Source organism: Eretmochelys imbricata, chromosome 3, assembly GCF_965152235.1.
Source record: "Eretmochelys imbricata isolate rEreImb1 chromosome 3, rEreImb1.hap1, whole genome shotgun sequence".
Taxonomy (NCBI): domain Eukaryota; kingdom Metazoa; phylum Chordata; order Testudines; family Cheloniidae; genus Eretmochelys; species Eretmochelys imbricata.
The window spans coordinates 47,878,979-47,902,812 of record NC_135574.1 but is presented as its reverse complement, the minus strand read 5'-3'; the positions used below and the strand labels follow the sequence as shown (position 1 = coordinate 47,902,812).

General features: G+C 41.5%; 1 protein-coding gene across 6 annotated transcripts in view; it reads left to right on the top strand.

The window, feature by feature from the left end:
* DST (dystonin) overlaps positions 1 to 23,834 on the top strand; it is a 468,940-nt gene that overhangs the window by 357,304 nt on the left and 87,802 nt on the right. For all 6 annotated transcript variants that reach the window (XM_077811595.1, XM_077811594.1, XM_077811599.1 and 3 more), the window contains 3 exons: positions 6,328 to 6,527; positions 8,497 to 8,992; positions 9,865 to 11,333. In XM_077811595.1, the coding sequence (XP_077667721.1) occupies positions 6,328 to 6,527; positions 8,497 to 8,992; positions 9,865 to 11,333 (2,165 nt within the window). The remainder of the gene's footprint in view (positions 1 to 6,327; positions 6,528 to 8,496; positions 8,993 to 9,864; positions 11,334 to 23,834) is intronic.

Here is a 23,834-nt window from a genome sequence, read left to right as displayed (position 1 = left end):
TAGAGGCATTTTTAATAACTTCCTTATCCCTTATTTTATGTTAGCCATAGGTCTTACTAGTGCCTGGTGGAACACTGGCAGCTCCACTAATGAAAATTGCCATGATACAGGAACTCCTCATTTAATGTCGTCCCGGTTAACGTTGTTGTTTCGTCCCTGATCTATTAGTGAACATTCTCATTTAAAGGAGCACAGTGTTTCCTTATAACACTGTTTGGCCGTGGGGGGTTGAAACCAGGGTGGGCTGGCAGCCCCCCAGCACCTCCCACCCCGCAGCCGGTCCCATGGATCGGATCAGAAACTCCCCCCTCCTTCCCCGTACCTCCCACCTGCAGCCATCAGCTGTTTCGCGGCTTTCAGGAGGCTCTGGCGGGGGTAAGGGGGAGGAGCGAGGATGTGGTGCACATCCTTCCCCCTCCCCCCCAGAGCCTCCTGAATGCCCCGAAACAGCTGATGGCTGCAGGTCGGAGGCGCGCAGCCTCCCCGCTCCCCCAAACCTCCTCCCCACACCAATCAGCTGTTCCATGGTGTTCAGGAGGCTGGGGGGAAGAGGGAAGGAGTGAGGAAGCGGCATGCTCGTGGGGAGGGAGTGGAGTGGGGGTGGGCCTGGGGCAGAGGCGGGGGTTGAGCACCCGCCGGCACTTTGGAAAGTCGGCGCCTGTGCAGCCGTACATGCGCTGACCGGAGGAGGGAGTGGTGCGCTCCAGCGGGATAGCGTGGGTTCATCATCACATTAAGTTTCCTCAGAGAAGTGTTTGCAGCCTCTGCTGTGTGTCTATTGTGTCTCCTTCCTCCTGCCTTCCTCAGTGCTGCCTTGTAGAGTGTGAGGCTACATTAACCCTTGAGGGCTCAGCTGAGTGCTAGTTCACCATTTAGCAGCAAGGCTTTCCTTGGGAAATATCCCACCTGATATCAACACGGTTGCTTTAGGAGAAGCTCAGGGAATTCATGAGCAGGGCCGCAGACAATCCTCTGATTAGTGACTGCAGGGAGATTTGGGGAAAGGGGAGTTGCTGCTAACATGCATGAGCAAGAAACAGAAGGGGCTCAAGGAACTGACCTAGGATATTGTTGCAGTGGCCCTGTGCAAGTCTGTTTTAAACGTAATGGTGGAGGGCTACGTATCACTCTTCATTCAGATTGGGGCGGAAACTACTATAGTGGATTATAGTAAACAGCCATTGTTGTTTACATTGCGTCTGTACAAGTACAGTTTTCCCTGAACATTTCTAGCTCGTTGTGATTGTTCAGTATCACCCAGCATCATGAGTCAAAAATGCCCAGCAAGTGATAGTGGAGTGCCTAGTAGTAGTAGTACCACTAGCCGTAAGAAAACCATTACTTTGGGTACTAAATTAGACGTTTTCATAGAATCATAGAATATCAGGGTTGGAAGGGACCTCAGGAGGTCAACTAGTCCAACCCCCTGCTCAAAGCAGGACCAATCCCCAGTTGAATCTTCCCAGCCAGGGCTTTGTCAAGCCTGACCTTAAAAACTTCTAAGGAAGGAGATTCTACCACCTCCCTAGGTAACGCATTCCAGTGTTTCACCACCCTCCTAGTGAAAAAGTTTTTCCTAATATCCAACCTAAACCTCCCCCACTGCAACTTGAGACCATTACTCCTTGTCCTGTCCTCTTCTACCACTAGAATAGTCTAGAACCATCCTCTCTGGAACCACCTCTCAAGTAGTTGAAAGCAGCTATCAAATCCCCCCTCATTCTTCTCTTCCGCAGACTAAACAATCCCAGTTCCCTCAGCCTCTCCTCATAAGTCATGTGTTCCAGACCCCTAATCATTTTTGTTGCCCTTCACTGGACTCTCTCCAATTTATCCACATCCTTCTTGTAGTGTGGGGCCCAAAACTGGACACAGTACTCCAGTTGAGGCCTCACCAATGTCGAATAGAGGGGGACATCACGTCCCTCGATCTGCTCGCTATGCCCCTACTTATACATCCCAAAATGCCATTGGCCTTCTTGGCAACAAGGACACACTGCTGACTCATATCCAGCTTCTCGTCCACTGTCACCCCTAGGTCCTTTTCCGCAGAACTGCTGCCTAGCCATTCGGTCCCTAGTCTGTAGCTGTGCATTGGGTTCTTCCGTCCTAAGTGCAGGACCCTGTACTTATCCTTATTGAACCTCATCAGATTTCTTTTGGCCCAATCCTCCAATTTGTCTAAGTCCCTCTGTATCCTATCCCTGCCCTCCAGCGTATCTACCACTCCTCCTAGTTTAGTATCATCCGCAAATTTGCTGAAGGTGCAATCCACACCATCCTCCAGATCATTTATGAAGATATTGAACAAAACCGGCCCCAGGACCGACCCCTGGGGCACTCCACTTGACACCGGTTGCCAACTAGACATGGAGCCATTGATCACTACCCGTTGAGCCCGACAATCTAGCCAACTTTCTACCCACCTTATAGTGCATTCATCCAGCCCATACTTCTTTAACTTGCTGACAAGCATACTGTGGGAAACCATGTCAAAAGCTTTGCTAAAGTCAAGAAACAATACATCCACTGCCTTCCCTTCATCCACAGAACCAGTAATCTCATCATAGAAGGCGATTAGATTAGTCAGGCATGACCTTCCCTTGGTGAATCCATGCTGACTGTTCCTGATCACTTTCCTCTCATGTAAGTGCTTCAGGATTGATTCTTTGAGGACCTGCTCCATGATTTTTCCGGGGACTGAGGTGAGGCTGACTGGCCTGTAGTTCCCAGGATCCTCCTCCTTCCCTTGTTTAAAGATTGGCACTACATTAGCCTTTTTCCAATCATCTGGGACTTCCCCCGTTTGCCACGAGTTTTCAAAGATAATGGCCAATGGCTCTGCAATCACAGCCGCCAATTCCTTTAGCACTCTCGGATGCAACTCGTCCGGCCCCATGGACTTGTGCACGTCTAGCTTTTCTAAATAGTCCCTAACCACCTCTTTCTCCACAGAGGGCTGGCCATCTATTCCCCATGTTGTGATGCCCAGCGCAGCAGTCTGGGAGCTGACCTTGTTAGTGAAGACAGAGGCAAAAAAAGCATTGAGTACATTAGCTTTTTCCACATCCTCTGTCACTAGGTTGCCTCCCTCATTCATTAAGGGGCCCACACTTTCCTTGGCTTTCTTCTTGTTGCCAACATACCTGAAGAAACCCTTCTTGTTACTCTTGACATCTCTTGCTAGCTGCAGCTCCAGGTTCGATTTAGCCCTCCTGATTTCATTCCTACATGCCCGAGCAATATTTTTATACTCTTCCCTGGTCATATGTCCAACCTTCCACTTCTTGTAAGCTTCTTTTTTATGTTTAAGATCCGCTAGGATTTCACCGTTAAGCCAAGCTGGTCGCCTGCCATATTTACTATTCTTTCGACACATCGGGATGGTTTGTCCCGTAACCTCAACAGAGATTCCTTGAAATACAGCCAGCTCTCCTGGACTCCTTTCCCCATCATGTTATTCCCCCAGGGGATCCTACCCATCCGTTCCCTGAGGGAGTCGAAGTCTGCTTTCCTGAAGTCCAGGGTCCGTATCGTGCTGCTTACCTTTCTTCCCTGTGTCAGGATCCTGAACTCAACCAACTCATGGTCACTGCCTCCCAGATTCCCATCCACTTTTGCTTCCCCCACTAATTCTTCCCGGTTTGTGAGCAGCAGGTCAAGAAAAGCTCCCCCCTTAGTTGGCTCCTCTAGCACTTGCATCAGGAAATTGTCCCCTACGCTTTCCAAAAACTTCCTGGATTGTCTATGCACCGCTGTATTGTTTTAAGGCATTTTGATGCAGGTGAACATGCAGTAGACATTGGCATTGCTGTAGGTCTTACTCCAACCACTGTGAGAACAATTCAGAGTAATTCTGACAAGATCAGGGCTTGTGCTCAGTGTGTAATACCACTTAGTGCTATTAAAATAAGTCAATCGTGAAGTAGTTTGATGGAAAACATGAAACGTCTTCTCTCAGTGTGGATAGAGGACCAAAACCAGCAGAACATACCTCTAAGTTTGCTAGTGATACAAGCTGAGGCAAACAGGTTGTATGACAATTTGAAGAAAGACCAAGGTGAAGGATCACAGACAGAGACGTTCACGGCAAGTCGGGGATGGTTTGATCGGTTCAAGAGGCTCTTCCACTTGCATAACATCAAGATGTCCGGTGCGGTGGCTAGTGCCGATACTGCAGCAGCTAAAAAATTCCCCGACTATCTCAAGAAAATAATTGAGGAAGGTGAGCCTTCAATGTTGATGAAAGCAGGACCTCTACTGGAAGAGGATGCTTGAACGGACTTACATTTCCTGAGAGGAGAAGACAGTGCCCGGATTTAAAGAAGCTAAAGACCGCCTAGCCTTGTTTCTAGCTGGTAATGCTGCCGGAGACACGAAGATGAAACCACTGACAGTGTACCAATCTGAAACACCACGAGCTCTCAAGGGATTTTAAAAGGAATACCTTCTGGTCATTTGGAGATCCAATAAGAAGGCATGGATAACTGGAGCTATTTTTTCAGAATGGCTGACTTTCTATGCCGTCCCTGTGTGGAAGGAATACCGTGCCAAGGAAAATCTTGATTTCAAGATTTTATTACTTATTGATAATGCACTGGCTCATCCAATCAACATGGAGGACCTGTGCAAAAATGTCAAAAGTGTCTTTCTGCCACCTAACACCACATCACTCATCCAACCCATGGACCAAGGAGCCATTGCTGCATTTAAGGCTTATTACTTACGCTGTACTTTTGACCAGCTCCTCAGAGGCACCAATGGGGAAGGCATGCCTACAATTCAGCAATTTTGGCATGACTACAACATTCGCAAGTCCATTGGTAACTTCGGTGAGTCCTGGGCTGAAGTCACTCAGGCACGCATGAACAGTGTGTGGGGGAAGCTGTGGCATGAATGTGTCAATGACTTAACAGGATTTAAAGATGTTGTCCCCGTTATGAAGAAAGATATCCTCAGCTTGGCCAAGAAAGCAGGTTTTGCTGAGGTGGAAGAAGCCGACGTTACACAACTTCTGCAGTCACACGGAGAAGAACTAACCAATGAAGATCTGATGCAACTAGAGGTGATGAGAGCAATGGAAGAAGTGGGCCAAGAAGTAAAAGAAGACCAACCCATCGAAATTTGACTCCCAAAAACCTTTCTGAAGCTTTCCAAATGATTTAAGCTGGCTTGCAAATCCTTAGTGAAGACTATCCTAACAGGGAACGCAGCTCTAAAATGATTAGGGGAGTTTGTCATGTAATGAACTGCTATAAAGAAATTTACCAAGGGGGGAAAAAAAAGGAAAGCAAAATAACAATCTCTAAGTGTGTTTTTTCAAGTTGGGAAACTTCAGCAAGAGGTGCACCTGGATGATCCCCCCTCTTCCACCCTCTGACTCCACCACCTCACCCACATTTCACAATCATCATTGCTGAGTACAGTATTAAATTGTTTAAAATTGTTTAAAACTTATACCTGTATTACATTGTTTGTTTAAAATCGTTTAAAACTTTTACTATATATGTATATAATGTCTTTTGTCTGGCAAAAAAAATGTCCCTGGAACCTAATCCCCCCTATTTACATTAATTCTTATGGGGAGATTGTATTCGCTTAACATTGTTTGGCTTAAAGTCGCATTTTTAAAGAACATAACTACAACGTTAAGCAAGGAGTTACTGTAATGATTTCTGCAGAAATATAGTACCTATATTGTTTTACTTCAATTGCAGTGTAATTCAGAAGTTAGTAATAAAAAGTTCAAAGGAGCATTTATATCCATCTGTCTTACCTAGCTAGCTCATCTCTGTTTAAGAAGAAAGACTAAGGGTAACATTTTCAAAAACACCTAAGTGACTGAGGAACCTACGGTAAGTCCAATTTTCAAAAGTCACTTAGGCACTTTGGCTCTTAAGTCTCATTGACTTTCAATGGGGACATAGGCTCCCAGGTGACTCACACTTTAAAAATGCGACTTCGGCTTTTAGGTCATGTAGGTGCTTTTGAAAATGTTAATATTTAAGTCTAAATTTGAGCTCTTGGATTTATTTGATGGGATGGTGACTTAGTCCTGCAAATACATGTGGTATTTACTGTGCTGAAAATTCCCCACATAACTAAATTAATCAGAGGGCTTACATTGAGGTGTACACTATGGGTCTAATCAAAGAAGAGTGCAAATATACTGTATATTCTGAGTCATTGCACCAAGGAATCTGGTGTTAATATGCACAAAGCATGGTAGTGTTATTAGAAAGAACTGTTTATATATTTTGTATACAATCTTATATCTTACAGACATACATGCAATGTGTTATTAAAATTATCTCTATTTTATGATAGATTCCAAATGGAAAGAACTCAATCAGGTTACAGCTGACAGACGACAAAATCTCGAAGAGTCCTCAAATTACCTGACCCAGTTCCAGACAACAGAAGCTCAGTTAAAGCAGTGGCTTATCGAGAAAGAGCTCATGATCAGTGTGCTTGGACCACTGTCAATTGACCCAAATATGCTGAATACACAGAAGCAGCAGGTCCAGGTGAGTTTTGGTTGCTAATATATGTTAAATGAATAACACTTTCTGATCCCTTTGCTAAGGTGCTTTTCATTTGAACTTAGTGTACACCACAGCAGAAGTTTGTTACAACAAATTATCAGTAAACATCATAACTAACTTAGTTCAGATGGCTACAATATTCACACACATACACACAGACAACAAACAAAAACAACAGTAAATATTGTAACTAATTTAGTTCAGATGTCTACAGTATTCACACACACACACACCTAGAAAGACAACAAACAAAAACAAAAAAACCCCAAAAGAACAAAGAAAGATCAAAAGATGTAAAAAATGTGCAGAACACAGGGAGATACCTGATAATACTGAGCCTCAAATAAACGTTTCTGTTTTAACCATGTTGTGGTTTAACCATACTGTTGTCAAATGGTCTTTTGAAGTTTTATTAATTTGAGTGTGTAAGTAGCTAATAACCTTTTATGACCAGTTCTCTTACAAAATGTATATTGTTTAGAAAGTGCTCTTTTGAGGTTTTGTTCCTTTGATTGTGCCTGTAGCTAATAAACATTTGAAAACAAGTAAAATGCAGGACTGAGAAAAGGCAGTTATAGTTTACACACTGAGAAACAGAGAAGGAAGAGAAAGTATAGGGAAAATCCTCTAGTTACAGAAATAGAGTGAAATGTGACCGCATACACCAGTAAAAAGAAATCAAAGTTAAATCACACAAAGGACAGAGTAACAGCCATGTTAGTCTGTATCCGCAAAAAGAAAAGGAGTACTTGTGGCACCTTAGACTCTAAGTGTACTCCTTTTCCTTCTTCACACAAAGTAGCAGAAGCTAAGAATTTTGATTCAAAACATTGCTGTTCCTGCCAGTTAATCTAAACCATGAGGAGATGTTATAATCCTATTTTGCACAAAATGTGATTGAAACTGACATTTCCATGTAAGTTATCAGTGATTAGAAGAGAGTTTAAAAAATGAACTTTCTTGTAATACCTTTATGAAAAAAATTAGTCAGTCTGCAAACAAACAACAAAAATTAAAAATCTAGACAGCCAGCATGAGTCTATTAGGTATCACTTAGCAGTCATTAAAAGTTGAGCCTTATATGCCTTCAAAAGGAAAGGTTTGCAATATCTGTAAAATGAAACTGTCATATATGTCCCTTCTTCTCTAAGCATTGTGACTTATTGCCAAAAAAATTAATACTAAGAGCCACAGATAAAACCTTTAATAAATCTTACAATATACATTCAGTACTTCTGTGAGTCAATTCAAATGTTCTCTGTGCTAAAAGAATATATTCCAGTATTATGTTACTATACGCCTACTTTGATGTTAGGACAAATTTCAAAACTGCCTGGGAAAGAAAACACCGTTTGAAACAAAATGCTGATTATTTTACTTGGTACTGTTCCTTAATTTCTATAATATTAACAAAATTCAATGTTTGTGTCTGCTGATTGAACTCCCATTTCGTAATGAGGTAGACTATGAAAATGTGCCTTATTTTTTCTATAACTCCTGAAAGTTTCCTCTCTGTAGCGATAGAATTGGCTGCCCAATCGATTACCTTGATGTAATACTTGTAAAACAACACTTTCGTGGTGTGTATTAGAAATTAATTCACTTGCTCTTTAAATTGGGAGATTTGTGGCTTAATAATGCACACTAGCTACTGTTAATGAAAACAAATTTAGTTTGGTTGCAGAGGTTTTTACTTAACATTTTCTGAAGTTAATGACAGGTTTCAGAGTAGCAGCCGTGTTAGTCTGTATTCACAAAAAGAAAAGGAGTACTTGTGGCACCTTAGAGACTAACAAATTTATTTGAGCATAGGCTTTCGTGATGGATATGATGAAGTGAGCTGTAGCTCACGAAAGCTTATGCTCAAATAAATTTGTTAGTCTCTAAGGTGCCACAAGTACTCCTTTTCTTTTTTCTGAAGTTAATGAATCTTTATTTACTCTCTCCTCAGATTCTGCTTAAAGAGTTTGATACCAGAAAGCCTCAGTATGAACAGTTAACCACAGCTGGTCAGGGGATACTGAAGAGACCAGGTGAACATCCTCCCTCTCATGAAATTGTGAAAAAGCAACTGGCTGCTGTGGCACAAAAATGGGACGGTCTAACAGGACAACTGAGTGACAGATGTGGTCAAATTGACCAAGCCATTGTCAAAAGCAAAGAGTATCAAAGCCTTCTAAGAAGCCTGTCTGATAAGCTAAGTGGCTTGGATAATAAACTGAGCAGCACCCTGACTGTGCGTACGCACCCTGATGCTGTGAAACAGCAGTTGGAAATGGCTAGAGAAATGAAGCAGGAAATAGAACAGGAAATGAAAAATATAAAAGTGGCTCAGGCCCTTTGTGAGGAGCTGTCAGCGCTGGTTGGAGAAGAGTACTTGAAAGCTGAACTTATTAGGCAATTGGAAGGCATCTTAAAACCATTTACGGATATTGAGCAGAAAGCAGGTTAGTATTAAGGGGGAAGAAAGTAATGTAGAAATAAAGCAAAGCACTAATGGTTAAAGTTTTCTGGTCATTTAAAAATATATTGTGTTTACCAAAATGAGCCTGAGCCATATTCCTAAATACAACCAGCCGCCCAGTGTTTTGGATCCAAACTTTGTAGCTTGTTCCTGTGTCTATAAGAAGCTAAAACAATACCCTAGATCTTCAGGGGGCCAAACTGAGGTGCAGGGGAACCAATAGTTGTATTTTTTAAATCTCTGCCTGCAAACCCAGCTCCGCCAACTTGAATCACCAGAATGAGATGCTATTCACAGTAGATTCTGCATATATTCAGAACATTAGCCAAACACAAGTTATGCTTTAGTTAAATATAAATCAATACAGGAGTATCAGGGTGATATGTAATGGCCTGTGATATACCAGAGGTCCAACTAGATGATCTAATGGTCTTTATTGGCCTTAAACTCTCTGAAGCATGATCATCAGTGGGGCTCAGATATCTTGTCAGGTTTTGATGCACTCCTTAGGCTTGGTTACCCCTTGGTAGGGGGCTTGGTTGCCATGATTGGCTCTGCAGAACTCTCTGCATCATGGTGGCCTCAGACCTCGGCTGAGATCCACTCCTCTGGAGTTTATTTCTGATAATGAGACATTTTATTATCCTATACAATATTTTGTCTGAAATTTGACTCTCCGTGTTAACCAGCAATTTCTAATGAAGGATGATGTGTAATAAAATAAATTGGGCAAACTACTATAAATATATATTACTCAGAACAAAAATATTTTCTTTTGGTTAGAAATTACTCACCACAATTTTGGTCAGTAGCTAGTTGTAAAAATGACACTGTATATTACTTTGTTTCTTGCAGCTAGTCATGTTCAGCAACTTCAATCAGCATATGCTGCTTCTCATCAGTTCCAACAAATGTCTAAGGACTTTCAGACCTGGCTAGACAAAAAGAAAGAAGAACTGAACCAGGCTCACCCTATATCGGCCAAGCTTGAGTCCTTGCAGTCATTAATTGGCGAGCAGAAAGATTTTAAGCAGAACTTGTCTGACCAGATTAGTTCCTATGAAAAAATTGTTGCAGAAGGTGAAACTCTCCTACAGAAGACTCAAGGAGCTGACAGAGCAGAGTTGCAATCTCAGCTTGGCATGCTCAAAAATAACTGGGATGAAATGAATAAGCAAATAAGAGAAAGGCAAGATAAGTTAAATAATTGTCTGGAGAAAGCCCTCAAGTACAAAGAACATGTAGAAAACCTGCAGCCCTGGATAGAGAAGTGCCAAAACAACCTGTCTGAAGTAAAGATTGTCACAGATCCTGTCGAAATAGAGAATTCTATTGCTCAGGTGAAGGCCTGGCAAAAGGACTTGGACAAACACCATGGCATGGTGGAATTATTAAATAATGCAGCTGACAGTTTGCTCAATGCCAGTCAAATAGATAAAGAAAGCATTACAGAAGAGAAAGTGGCATTGAACCAGAAAGTGGATATGGTCACAGAACAATTACATAGTAAGAGGGAGTCCTTGGAAAACATGGCACAAAGGCTAAAAGAGTTTCAGGAATCATCCAGGGAAACCCAAAGGCAACTTAAAAGTGCCAAAGAGCACCTGGGAGCTCATGATGCTCTTGGACCCCAGGCTTGTAGTAACAAACACTTGACAATGTTGCAGAGCCAGCAGAAAACACTTCAGACTTTAAAGCCTCATGTGGACTTGGCAAAAAAACTTGCCCAGGAACTGGTTGTAGAAGCATCCAACTCAGAAGGTGTTTCTGACCTCTTGTTGCAAGCTGAGTCTTTAGAGCAAGAATACAGTACAGTCAGCCAGCAGGTTGAAGGCAAGTGTTCATTCTTAGAGACCAAACTTCAGGGAATTGGCCATTTCCAAAACAACATCAGAGAGATGTTTTCTCAGTTTGCAGAGTTTGATGATGAGCTCGATAGCATGGCTCCAGCAGGAAGAGATCTAGACACTCTGCGGTCACAAAGAGAGGATATCAACAATTTCCTCAAAAAGCTGGAAGATCTTATAACAAGTAATGAAAATGCCAATAAAACCTGTAAAATGATGTTAGCCACTGAAGCGTCTCCTGATCTAGTTGGTATTAAAAGGGACTTAGAGGCTTTAAGTAAACAATGCAATAAGTTATTGGACAGAGCAAAAGCCAGAGAGGAACAAGTGGAAGGAATTATTAGTCGTATTGAAGAGTTTTATAGTAAGTTAAAAGAATTTTCCAGTTTGCTTGGGGGAGCTGAAGAACATGAAGAATCTCAGGGTCCTGTTGGAATGGAAACAGACATTATTAATCAACAGCTGAATATATTCAAGGTAAGAAGAACACTTTCTTATTATTAGAGTACTGTACTACAAAACAATTTCTGAGTAGAACACTCTGTAATCCTTCAGTTAATGTTGTGAAAGGGGTTGTTTTAAGATTGGAGCTCGAAGGAGAAATCTTCCTACTCCATGTCAGTCCCATCACTATGCCCGGGAGCTGCTGTTTCTGTCCGTCCTCGGGTCCTGCCTTTCCTCTTTGGCACACCTTGGTGAACTCTCATCCCCCTGCAGCCCAGCTTGCCATTCCTGCATGCCAACTCCTGTTCCCTGATCCGTTCTTTCTCCAGGCTCCAGTGATCCTCACTATCCCTATTTCTCTATCCATGCAACCCACCCACCTCACCTCCCTAAGAGGCTTTATCTTACTGACCTCCACACAATCTCCAGGTAGGTGCTTCACTAGACTTACCCATACATCACATGGACCCACTGCCTCCCCCATGGCTGCAGTTAGCTCCAGTCCTACAAACATGCGTGTGCTCAACTTTACTGTCATGAGTAGTCTCATCACTTGAGTGGGACTAGTCACAGTAGTACAGTTAAGCACATTCTGTCCTCAATTCCAGCCTTTCACTCCAACTGTCCCTCCAGCTGGGCTCTACTGACATCCTCTTCTCTTCTGCAAACATCTGCAAACCACATCCACCACTCTAGCCAGCGCTAAGTTGGAATCTTGTGTAAATTAATTCAGGAAATGTCATTAAAATCTCATTTTCTTCCCATAAAATTAAGGAGTTTATCTTGAAGTCCTTATCCAAAATCCCCTTCCCCACTACTATCTATAGTTGTACTGTGTTCTCATTGATGGCTGTTGTCCAGGTCAGAAAAAGCTGCATTTCAGTGATGTTGCATGTATATAAATTGTAAAGTGCTTTGTGATGAAAGGTGGTACATACAATATTATTATTATTAAACTTCAGCAAATGATATTTCAGCACTCACGTAGTTGGATAAAAGTGGGCACCCTTGGAAAAACATGGCTATAGAACATTATATGAATCATATATTTATAACCAGTATTTTAAAAGGTCATACATTTTCTAGTGGCAGTATGGCAACATTCTGAATTTTCTGTTTAGCTTTGCAACATATGGTTTCAAATTCAATCCAGTATTGACTGCACAGTTTGTATGACTTATGTTTGCCTTGCTTGCTCTGGTTTACTTTATCATAAAACAATCCTCTATAACATGAACTAAGTTGTATTGTCAAAAAGAGAACTAGAATTGAAGAAAAGTAATTGTACACCTTTCCCAGCAGAGGGTGCTTTTTTGCTTGTTTGGACTGAACAAGACTGTGTCAGGATATAAAACTGGATTCATTTTACATGCATAGTATGAGAGTTTCAGTTTTACTGTTGAATTACTTTATCTTCTATGAACTATGCTGATCTTTCAAAATGTATAAATGCATACAAAAGTGTTGAAATAATAGTTATATTGTGAAAACATTCTAGCAGATTGTTAGGATTAAAATTGTTTGCAACTCTGAAATGACCAGTATATATCAATTTAGAAACAGAAGCAAATTGCTTCTCTTTGAACAGGGTTAGTAAAACACTTGGAAAACAATAAGCAAAAGGATTGCGCTGTAATTGCTATGGCTTAGATTGGTGCAGTTGAACTGTGGCTATGATTTGTGATCTATATCAGGGGTTCTGAACCTTTTTCTTTCCGAGGCCCCCCTCAACATGCTATAAAAACTCCAGGGCCCAGCGTGAGATGAGGGAAACGGGGGGCTTCGTGACAGGGGTGGGCCCTCAGGCATAGGCATAGTTTGACTTCTATTTTGGGGGGACAGAGGCTGGTGGTGGTTGGGCGAGCTCCACACGGCAGGGTCCAGGGTGGCAGAGCCACCTCCACCCCCTGACTCACTTTAGCAGACCACCCAGCCTGTCTGGGATGTGTGCGGTGGGGGGTTCAGCTTGAAAAGTTTGAAAATCACTCAGGGTACGGGGAAGGGGTAAGTAGGGGCTGTGAGTGGGCAGGGGGTAGCTCAGGGTGCAAGGAGGGAGTAGCTAGGGGCTGTGTGCGGGCAGGGGGTTAGCTCAGGTTTCATGGAGTGAGTAGCTAGGGGATTTGTATGGGCAGATGGGTAGCTAGGAGCTGTGCGTGGGCAGGGGATAGCTCAGGTTACAGGGAGGGAGTAGCTAGGGGATGTGTATGGGCAGAGGGGTAGTCAAGTTGCAGGGAGGGGGTAGCTAGGGGCTGTGTGCGGGCAGGGAGATAGCTCAGGGTGCACGGTGGGGTAGTTAGGAAATGTGTACGGGCAGAGGGGTAGCTAGGGGCTGTGTGCAGGCAGTGGGTAGCTCGGTGCAGGGACTGGGTAGCTAGGGGATGTGTGCGGGCAAGGGATTAGCTCAGGTTGCAGGGACTGGGTAGCTAGGGGCTGTGTGCAGGCAGGGGGTAGCTCAGGGTGCAGGGAGGGGGTAGCAAGGGGCTGTGTATGGGCAGGGGGTAGCTCAGGGTGCAGGAAGGGGGTAGCTAGGGGATGTGTATGGGCAGAAGGGTAGTCATGGGCTGTGCACCAGGAGGGCTCCCCTGTGGTTACTGTTCCCCAAGGGCTCTGCCAGCCACAGAGCTGGGTCCCCCTGCCTGGGTGGCTCTTACCGGCTGTGTGAGCTGAGGAGCAGCCACAACCAGGCTGCCTGCTCCATGGCAGGAGCCAGAGCAGCAGCTGCCTGCACTGCAGACTCTGGCTTCTGGCCTCTGACCTGGCCTGGGGCCCTGGGGGCAGGGAGAGGAGAAAGTAGGGGTGTGCGGAACTGCCCTCAGGACTGCTTCACTTTGGCATTGCAGGAGGAGGGGCAACCAGTGCTTGGGGCTCAGCCCCGTGGTTCCCGGCTTTAACCCTGCGGCGGGGGGCTCCAGGACTCCTGGCTTCAGTACCGTGGTGGGGGCGCCAGGATGGGGGCACTGGGGCTTCCGGGGGGGGGGGGGGCCTGCAGGGGCGAGGCTCAGGCTCTGGGTTCCAGCTGCAGGGTTCCACAGCCTCCCTGAAATGGCTTGAGGTCCCGCAGGGGGTCACGGACCCCCAGTTGAGAACTGCTGATCTATATGATATTTCTATATCTCTGCAACTTTCAAAAGTGGTCGCCATTTAAATGGCTCCAGGTCTCTTTAACCACAAAAAGTCTACACCCTGTGGTACAACTCTGAACAAGCAGGGCCTTCATGTGGAGGCAATCTAACGTGCAGAAAGAAGGGAGCTAGAAGATAGTACTCTAGGTCTTGTTTTTTGCACTCCTATATGCCTTGTGTCATTTTTACACCTCTGGGCCAGTGGGCTCCATACCACTACAGTGGAACAGCAGATATCCTTGTAGAGCAACTGTAGCAGCTTTGGACCACTTTATAGCTGCTCTTGCACAGGTGTATGATAGGTAGGCCCAAGCAATCCTTCACCTTCAGGGTGCAGCCTAAATGCCAGTGCTTGTACTCCCTGAGAGGAAGAAGCAACAGGCTAATGCAGCCTGGAGCATTCCACACTCCAGAGACACTATACAGACCTGTGGGAAGACAGAGTCCCTGCCCTGAACAGCTTGTAAACTGAAAAAGTGTGATAAAGAAGTAGAAAATAAAGTATCTGCTCAGGGTGATAGCTGGCACAAATACACACAGAGATATAAACTAAAATTTTATATGTAAGCTCGTATATTTTACTTATAACAATTAGTTTTATGTTTGTTAGTTGGTTTTGGGTGGGCACACATTATCATTGAAGTGGGAGTGAAGAGTTATGGAAAAGATTAAGGGATTATGGGAATAAGAGGTGAGCACGAGTGCGGGGATTAGGAAATTTGAGGGGAGAGGAAATGAACAAGGGAAAAGGGAGAAAGGAGGGTAAGAAGAATGGGCAGGGAGAGTGAAGCTGGGCAGTTGAAGGGTTGCACTGGTAGGAGAGGCATTAGTAGTGGCATTAGTAAATAATAAGAAAAATAAACCTAAATTACAGACCTGAATGAAGATTAGGATTGGTTGGAAATTTTTGATCAAAACTTTTGTTATTGGAAAACTGAATCCTTGAGTAAACAAAATGTTTTGCAGAAAGTGGGTGTCTGCTTCTGTCAGATTTTTTTGATTTTATGTCTGAAAACCAAACACTAAAAAATTGTGTTCAAAAACTATAAAGTTTTCAGCAGTTTGGGAGGATTTCCAAAGGTTCTGCCCTTTTTGCAAGCTCCTTCACACTGCTGGTGGGGTTACACCTATGAATTTTGAATAGGAAATGGGAAGCTGTTCGGCTTGATGCCCAGGGCAGGACCTTCTGGTTCTGGTCTGGGGCAAGAGGAAGCAGGAACAAGAAGGCTTCCTTGGTGCTTCGAGGAAAAAGCCCCATGGGCCTGGAGATTTCTAGTCTGCTCCTGCAAGCTCCTCCTGACTGCTGCTGTTGCTCCTCTTGTGGAAAGAAGGCTGCTGAGTCTGGTGCCCCAGTGTCCAGCAGGAGTGGGAGCAGGGTTACATGAACCTGACTGGGCAGGGTAGGGGTAAAGGTATAGCCATGCCCAAGTCCCCTTTCACACCCGGTAATACTTAGGGCTGGCACTGTGAGCTATGTAAGCGGCACAATTGATGGTGTACTTGGTTGTCCTCACCAGGCTCCCATAGGGCTGTTCTCCCTGACTCAGGAATCCATAGGCAGAATGGCTCCAGCAGCAGCTGCTTTGAATGGTGGTGCGCTTTCAGGCACATCCACATCTCGTCACCTCCTCTGAAGTGCAGCTGTGGCTGCAAAACCACAGTCTCGTTCTTCATGGCTTTAGCTTCTGTGGTGGACAGAAATTTGCTTCTGTGTGGATAGACTCATTCACTCCTTATGCTCTTGATGGAAGGATCTTGCAGAAAGGGCCAAAAGGTGCTTCTGTGGTTTGGCCAACTTTTGCAAGTAAAGAATAGAGCTTTGTGATACTTTCTGGTATCTGATATTAAAATTCACAATTGTTAAAGAAAAACTTATTGGTGAAGTGACTCATATTTGTATTTCCTCTTGATAATCTGCTTGTTTCAGTCACTGTGTAGTATGATATCCAAAATGGGTACCACCAACTTTAACCGCCACTAGCAAATGGAAGTATGGCTTGCATTAACTTGAAATCATGTAGTTTATTGCTTACTTTTAATGTGAAATGTTTACATTTTGGGTGAAAGATTTGCTTTCTGTATGGCAGTTTTGTAAAGTCTAGTGGAGTTCATTAGAACACAGTACCAGATTTGCTGCTTCACAGAATAAACCAGGAGAGAGTTATTTTGGACTTACATCAGTGTAACTGAGAGCAGAATTTGGCCCAGTGACAGTAAAACAGGCAAAGAAGATTCCTGTTGGTATTCAGAGAAAAGTGATTAAAAAAGCAACAACAATTTGGTGTTTCTGTTCGAAGCTGTTTTAATCTCTTACAGTAGCTGTCATTTTGTGTTTTATGGCATTTGTTTCATTCAGCTTTGTCACAGATTTTTGTTTCAAATAAAGGATGCAATGAATGGATCTGAAACAAAAGGGAATTCCAGTAGGTGGACTTGCTGTATTTAGTTACGCTGATTCTACTTTCTGTTTTCTTTAAAAACAAAACAAAAAAACTTTAAAGATGAGCCTAAACCAACCTCCTGGCTTTGGGATCACCCAGAACTTCTAGCATTTAGATCTGAATTCGTAGTTAGGTGCCATCTAAAAAAACAAAAACAAAAACCTCATTCAGAGAACCATCAAATTATTTCACTCCTCAAAATCTTTCCAAAATGCTTCATTAATTTAATTAACAAACCTTCCCTACTTTCCATTGAAAATACCTAGAATTGTTGTTAGCTTTCATCAGTGGATGGTTCTTCCCCTCCCTTTCCCCATCCCCAAAAACAATAGTAGCTGCAACTCTTAAAGGTTTTCCTTCATATTTGCACAGTGTGCCTAGAAAAGGGTGGTTTCTAATTGGACTTCATAGAAATCTTAACCTTGCTGAATATTCTTGTTGATGAGCTTGAACTAAGAGTTTAATTGGTTTCTGGTGGTTGTGTCGACTGTGTTCCCTATGACATTGAAGCAAGATAGTGTTTACTCAAGAATCTGAGGTTTATTTTCATATATTTAACTAAACAGTTAAAATCTAGGGATTTTTTTTAATGTACTGATTTGCAAATATTGCATAAAACATCTTAGATCCCTTTCATAAGGTTGACCTCTCTTTACAACATATGCTAAACACAGAAAATAGGCTAATTAATTGATTATTAATCAATCCAATTTTCTAAAAACAACAACATGAGAAAGGAACTAATACTTATGGATGTAAGTTATTCAAAAAAGGTCTTCATTTTACCTGGTCAAAAATGGGAAAACCTTTTACAAAAATGTTCACAAAAAGTATTCCTATTTTTTCCACTGAAAAATCAAAACTTGGAAATTCCAGTCCTGCTTCTGCCCTTTTAAAAACGGTACCTTTTCCTTTGAATTCAGTGGGATTTTGTTTGTGGTTGGTCTGGGTGGGAATACACACTATTGGTGGTACCTCAGAAGAGTAACCATGCAGGTTACCTTTTTCTAATTTAGATAAACCTGAAACTTCAGTTTTAAGATTAATCTCTCTTTGACATAATTTAATACGTCATGGCAGTGTTTAATTTTATGGGCACTGGAGACTTTATTTTCTGTGATAGCTGTACTTACCAAAAACAGGCAAAATGTATGAAAGAAAAAGGACAGAATTTGTTTCATACCCTTTTACCTTTTGGTAGATAGCTGATACATATCTTTATGACATTTTTTTTTCTTATTTTTAAAATGCCCTTATAACAAAAATTTATGTACTGTTTTTATTTCCTGTTCACTGCTTATTTAATACAACTTTGGTAGATTTTTATTCAATAGTTCACTGTTAAGTTTTCATACCAAATGCCATATGCTGACCTTAATCTATGATTAAAACTCTCACTAAAGTTGATACCAAATATCAAGAGCAGTGCAGGGCCCTGGTCAATAATAGTATGCAAATTAGTACTAATGAAGAAGCATCTTCTACATAACCTCTTTAATCAGTGTGTTATGTGCCAATCTCCAACCACTTTGGATTTACATTTGTTTTAAACTGACATTGTCAGGTAGTTTAGACACAAAATGTAGGATTTCCTTTAATGCCTGTTTAACTCTTTGGGAATCAGGACCCTAATATTAAAACAAACATTTTCACTATTTTTTATTTTAGTTTCAATAGAAATAGGCTTTTTTTTGTTCGGACTTAAAAGTTCCCCATATAGCATTTGCAACTCAGACATTGCAATACTGTGCAATTGTAGGAGAGTTAGAAAGTGAAAATGAATAGAAACAAAGCTGAAATTGATGCTGATTTATTTCTATTTTCCAGTTTGAAATATAAAAACTATACAGACAGACTAAATAAAGTCAAACTTGATTTTTTGTAATTTTTTTGTTATTTCAGATTTTATAAGTAAAACAGAGAAAGACACATATAAAGATTTAATTTTTAACATAACAGTATCCCTTTAAAAGGTGACACTGTTGGGCTGTGTGTTGAACTGCATACTGTGCTTAAAAATTATGCATATCATCACCAGAAATCCTTGATGAACAAATGAGAGGTTAGATTTCTGTTAATTCAACATACTGCACTGGATTGTATTTATATAATTAAGCAAAATAGTGCTGTTTCTGGCTGTTTGAAAAAATGTTCTGGAAATTTGGTATGTGTGGTGTTAGGTTACCTAGCTAAGCTGTGCCTTGTCAGTTTCAACATTTTGAATTAATTAACAGTGTTTCATAAGCAAAACCAGGTCCTCCACAATTAAAGAATGCATTCTAATTTACATGATGTCATCACCAGCTAGTTTGTTATAGTTTGGTATGTTGAGTCTGGAGGTTCCTCCCACTGAAACAGCTCAGTCTGTTTCAGAGACAAGACAAATGGTAAAAGTGAAAAGATGACTAAGAAGTTAAGTAATGTGGGGTAGAAAACATAAGGGGGTAGAGCTAAGAGGTCAGTCACCTACTAATGCTTGGCCAGAGTAATATTCTGAGAACGAATGGGATAGTAGCAGATGTTGCCTAAAGAAAAAAAAAGGGTGTTTCTTTAAGCTCCGTGTTGGTAGGATGCCTGTCAGTTCGTGAGAAACCAGGGAGAGCTGGAAAGCTTATCAGCTACACTGGATGGTACATGCAGGCATTCATTGTTGGATTTCCTTTTATGCCTTCTTCTCTACAGCTGCACTTCAAAATGAAGACAAAACGGTGACCACAGTCTGCCAACTACGGTTTATAGTTAAGTCTTGCTGAATTTAAACGGAACATAAATCTGCTGTGCCTTAGGAAAAGAAATGCTGTAGTTATTCTGCGCTGCAGTTGCCTTAAACAGGATAACAACTTTCCAGGAGGATATTTTGAAAATGAATTAACAAAATTTGCTTTTCTAATTATTAGTTTAAAGGACTGTTTGATTGCATTCGTCTGACTACCTAGAAAACTGTTTTTCTATGGAACTTCTGAATACGCCACAAAGAAACTTAGTACAAGAAGAAAATACACTGCCTTTCAGATTAAGGTTATTTATAGCTACTGCCAAAAAAAGTAAAGGATTGTTTTACTGTTCTTAGTATTCTGGATTTAACTTATTTTTTCCTGAAGATTTTCTTTGTGCCTTGGTCTAAACTGTACACAACTACTGTGGGTTCTTTCTTTTGAAGCTTCTGCACCATGTCTTATTTATAAAGGGAGATGGAATTCTGCAAACGATTTAAATGGATTATAGTTAATCGGTCACCTAAAAAGGATAATGTGCTGCCTACTATAATGCATTTGGAAGGCTTAATCTGGAGATTTAAGATACAAATTTCGACCTGCAAAAAGAAATGAAACGTTCTATGGAATATTATGTGAATTTGAGACACTGTTGGGTTTTTGCTTTGTTTTGTTGTTACATTGACAGACTTCTGCTCCTTACTTACAAAAGCACTTTATGTTTTAGGAATAAAAATTAAATAAATCACAGCCTGGTAAAGTTGTAGTTGCTTTTGCACTGATTATGACCTTAACCACCTCATAAATTATGACGTAGATTTTGTATATACGCTAACGGCAAGTTGACTGTAGTTGTTCAGTTCAATAATGTTTTTCATTATATGTCACACTTCCTGAAAGCAGAGGCATAGTAGAATATTTCTGTAAATACTTTCAAAATGGGGAAGCCGCTTAGCAGGCCAGACTGTTTACGTCAGAATCCTCCTTGTGTAGGGAAGGGTGAAGAAGATGAAGATCTAAATATTGAAGACTGTTACGTTCCTCAGAGGTCAATCTATGACACAGTGAGACTTAATGAACAGATTGATTCAGGCTCCAAAGGCAGCCTCTCCTCAAGACATTTCACAGATCGGACTTTACCATATAGTCATAGAACACTGGATATTAGTACTTTGTGCCCCAATGGTGCCCTTACTTCTTCCAGTGTATTTGAGCTCAGAGGTCGCGAAGTTAACAAATTAGATGAAAAAATGATATTTGATGCACTTAAACTGAATAGTGACATAATTCGAACTGCTGGATTACCCAAAACAAAATCTCACACAGAAAAGAAAGAACATAGGAGATCATGGAGAATGTTTGTTCCACCCAATTTTGCAGACTGTGCAAATAAGAGTGAATGCTCATTTGTTGAAACTGCTGATAGATCAGATATAGCAAAAGCAGGCAAGTGCAAATGGGGTACTAATTCCCTCACCTCAGAAGAGGATGACTCTGGTCTGTGCAGCCCTCCAACAGAAAGAGAAGAAAAACAAGACCCATTATTAGCAGGAGAGCAAAGTCAAGTCAGAAGTATACCTTCTGCAGAATATATCCATGTAGTAGGTCAATTTAGACAATTTTTTCCTGCTATTTCCAGTAGTGAACAGCACATCCCATTGCTTGATTGCAGTAGTGCCCCTATTGAAGAGAGCTGCAGATTGACTTCACATAATGTTTCACAAACAGAAAAAATAGTGCAAAGTAGTCCTCACAAATGTGAAAATGAGGAGACAGGGACCAAATGTTGTTACTCACAGAGTTCTTTGAAAGAGAATATCATGTCAGATGCAGAACATCTCCAAGGTCATGGAGAAAACCATTTTACCGCAGACAAAGGAAAGGTGGAAAATGAGTGTGAAGCTGAAGAAATGAAAACACATGTCACAATGATAGAGGGGGACTGTGTGGATGATGCACCTCAGCATTTAAGCATGTATTATGCAAGTATTGCTGTTAATGCTAGCGATATAGATTTAGCAAAATATGAGATTTTGTCTGATACAGAGGAATCTAGTATAACACATACAGATTCAATGGAAACAACATTTTCTGCTCAGGAACTGGAGTTAGATAATACCATAAACTGTCCACAAGCTACCCCAATGAGAATGAAAAGGAATGTCTGGACTACAGGAACCCACATGGAAACCTTGGATACAGTCTGCAATGGTCTGTTGTCTAATAAGGTAATTCAAAACAAAAGGGTCTTGGAATCATTGCAGCAAAGGCCAAAAGCTGTTTGTTTTGTTATCATCAAAGTGACTGGTAGAGTTTCTGATTATGAATTATTAATGCATCTAGAATTTTATTTTTTATTTACTAAGAAAATCTGGTTACTAGCATAATTTGCCTAACACATTACAAGATGTCAGAAACTGGTGAGATGCTCACTTTAGTAAAAGAATGAGGGGCAGTTTCTGACAGGGATGATTTCTTCCAGCTGTTTGGTGCATGGCTATTATTGTCCAGATGGTGTTTGTTACTCTTCATTTGGAATGCTTCCACTGTGCACTGATGTTACCATTCAGTTTTTACACAAATTGTGGTTAAAGGCAATGCTATGCAGTGACAGTTCTGCCTGATTTATTCAACTTGACCAGTCTTACTCATAAAGGTACAAATAATGGTATCAGATTATTGTGGTTTCCAAAGTACCTAGATTAAAGATTTGTTGCATGTACTGAAGCCCTTTTTCCTGAAGCTGCATGCCAAAAAGTGGATCTGACGTTCCAGTAGTGTTTTACAAGCACAAGATCTTATAACATTTTTTCTAAGTGGTGGATGAGGAGAGAAAGTAAAGAGTAAAGCTTTGTAATAAGTAAGGGGTGTTTGTCAAGTCTGTAATCTTTTTCTGCCCACTCTGCTTGATGTTTGAACTATTTCAGGGTTTGTTGCTGAACCATTCTGGTAAATTACCCTCAAAGATCATTTTAATTTATTTTAAGCTTCTCTTTGTAAACAATGTATATGTTTTTAAAGGACAGGTTAAGGCAAAAGGCTCAGCCATCCCTTGTAGTGCACTGCCTTTGAAAGATAAGGAGCTTTAAATATAAAGGAAGTCCTCGTTATATATACATATATATATAGTGATTATCCCAAAGTAGGAAGAAATGCTTGCTACTTCCCTTATCTTGCAGCAAATGGGAACAGCAAGCTTGTTGCTAGTTGTAAATATTCACCAAACTGCTGTACAAAGTTTGTAGTTTGCTTGTCCATTGTGATTAAGGTCTTGGAAGGTGAGTGTAGGCCACCAACTGTCTGGTATTGGACCGACCTGGCTGTTTTTTTTATGGTTTTTCCAGTTGCAAAAAAATAATTTAAACTGCCGGGTTTTTTTATAACTTAATCTGCGTGGGTCTAAAGATTTGCATTATAACCACAATACACTGGGATATCTAATGTTAAAAGTTTCTGTGTCCAGCTAAAGATGATGCAGTGCTCCCACTTCACAGGTTAAGTGATAACAGATCAAAACGGTTAAAAATACAGCAGCTGTTTGCACACCAACACGCAAGCACATCCTGCGTATGTGTGAGAGAGGGTTTGTGTCATGGGAAAGTGAGGAGATGTGCAATTTGTCAAACTTATCTATATGTGTTATATCTCTAGATATTATATAAGTGGCTATTGAAGGGAGGCTCTTGGAGTTGCCTTGTGGTTGAAGTTGCATTGGGCTTGCCTTGTGTGTGTGTGTGGGGGGGGGAGGGGAATACCACGGTTTTTGCATTTTTGCATTTCAAAGGTGGTAACCCTAGGTGTGCATAAACCCCAGTGCTTTCTCCCAGGTGCTCAGTGTATTTTCTGCAGCCTCTACAGTGGCATGTCAAGCACATAGAAATTTGCTCCGCCACGTGATATCTGTATCTTTAAAACACATAATTTACCACAGGGTTCTTAGTGCCAGAAAAGGAGAGTAACTGGTATGCTGAAAGAGCTTCTTGCTCTTCAGGCAGCTGAAGAAGGTTGCTTTGAAAGCACTAAACCTAAAACAGTACTGTTGCTGAACGCCACTATAAAAGGATTTAGGGTCAAAAGTTGAGCATTCTTTACCATTGTTTGTTCATCCGTTATTTTTCACTTGTCTGTGTAATTAATTCAGCGGCTTTTGGCCAGTTTCTGAACTCATTGACACTGGAGTCACTTCAGAGTAATTCAACTGAAATAAATTGAGTTAGCCTGAATTTACGCTGGTATCACTATGATAATAGTCTGGTT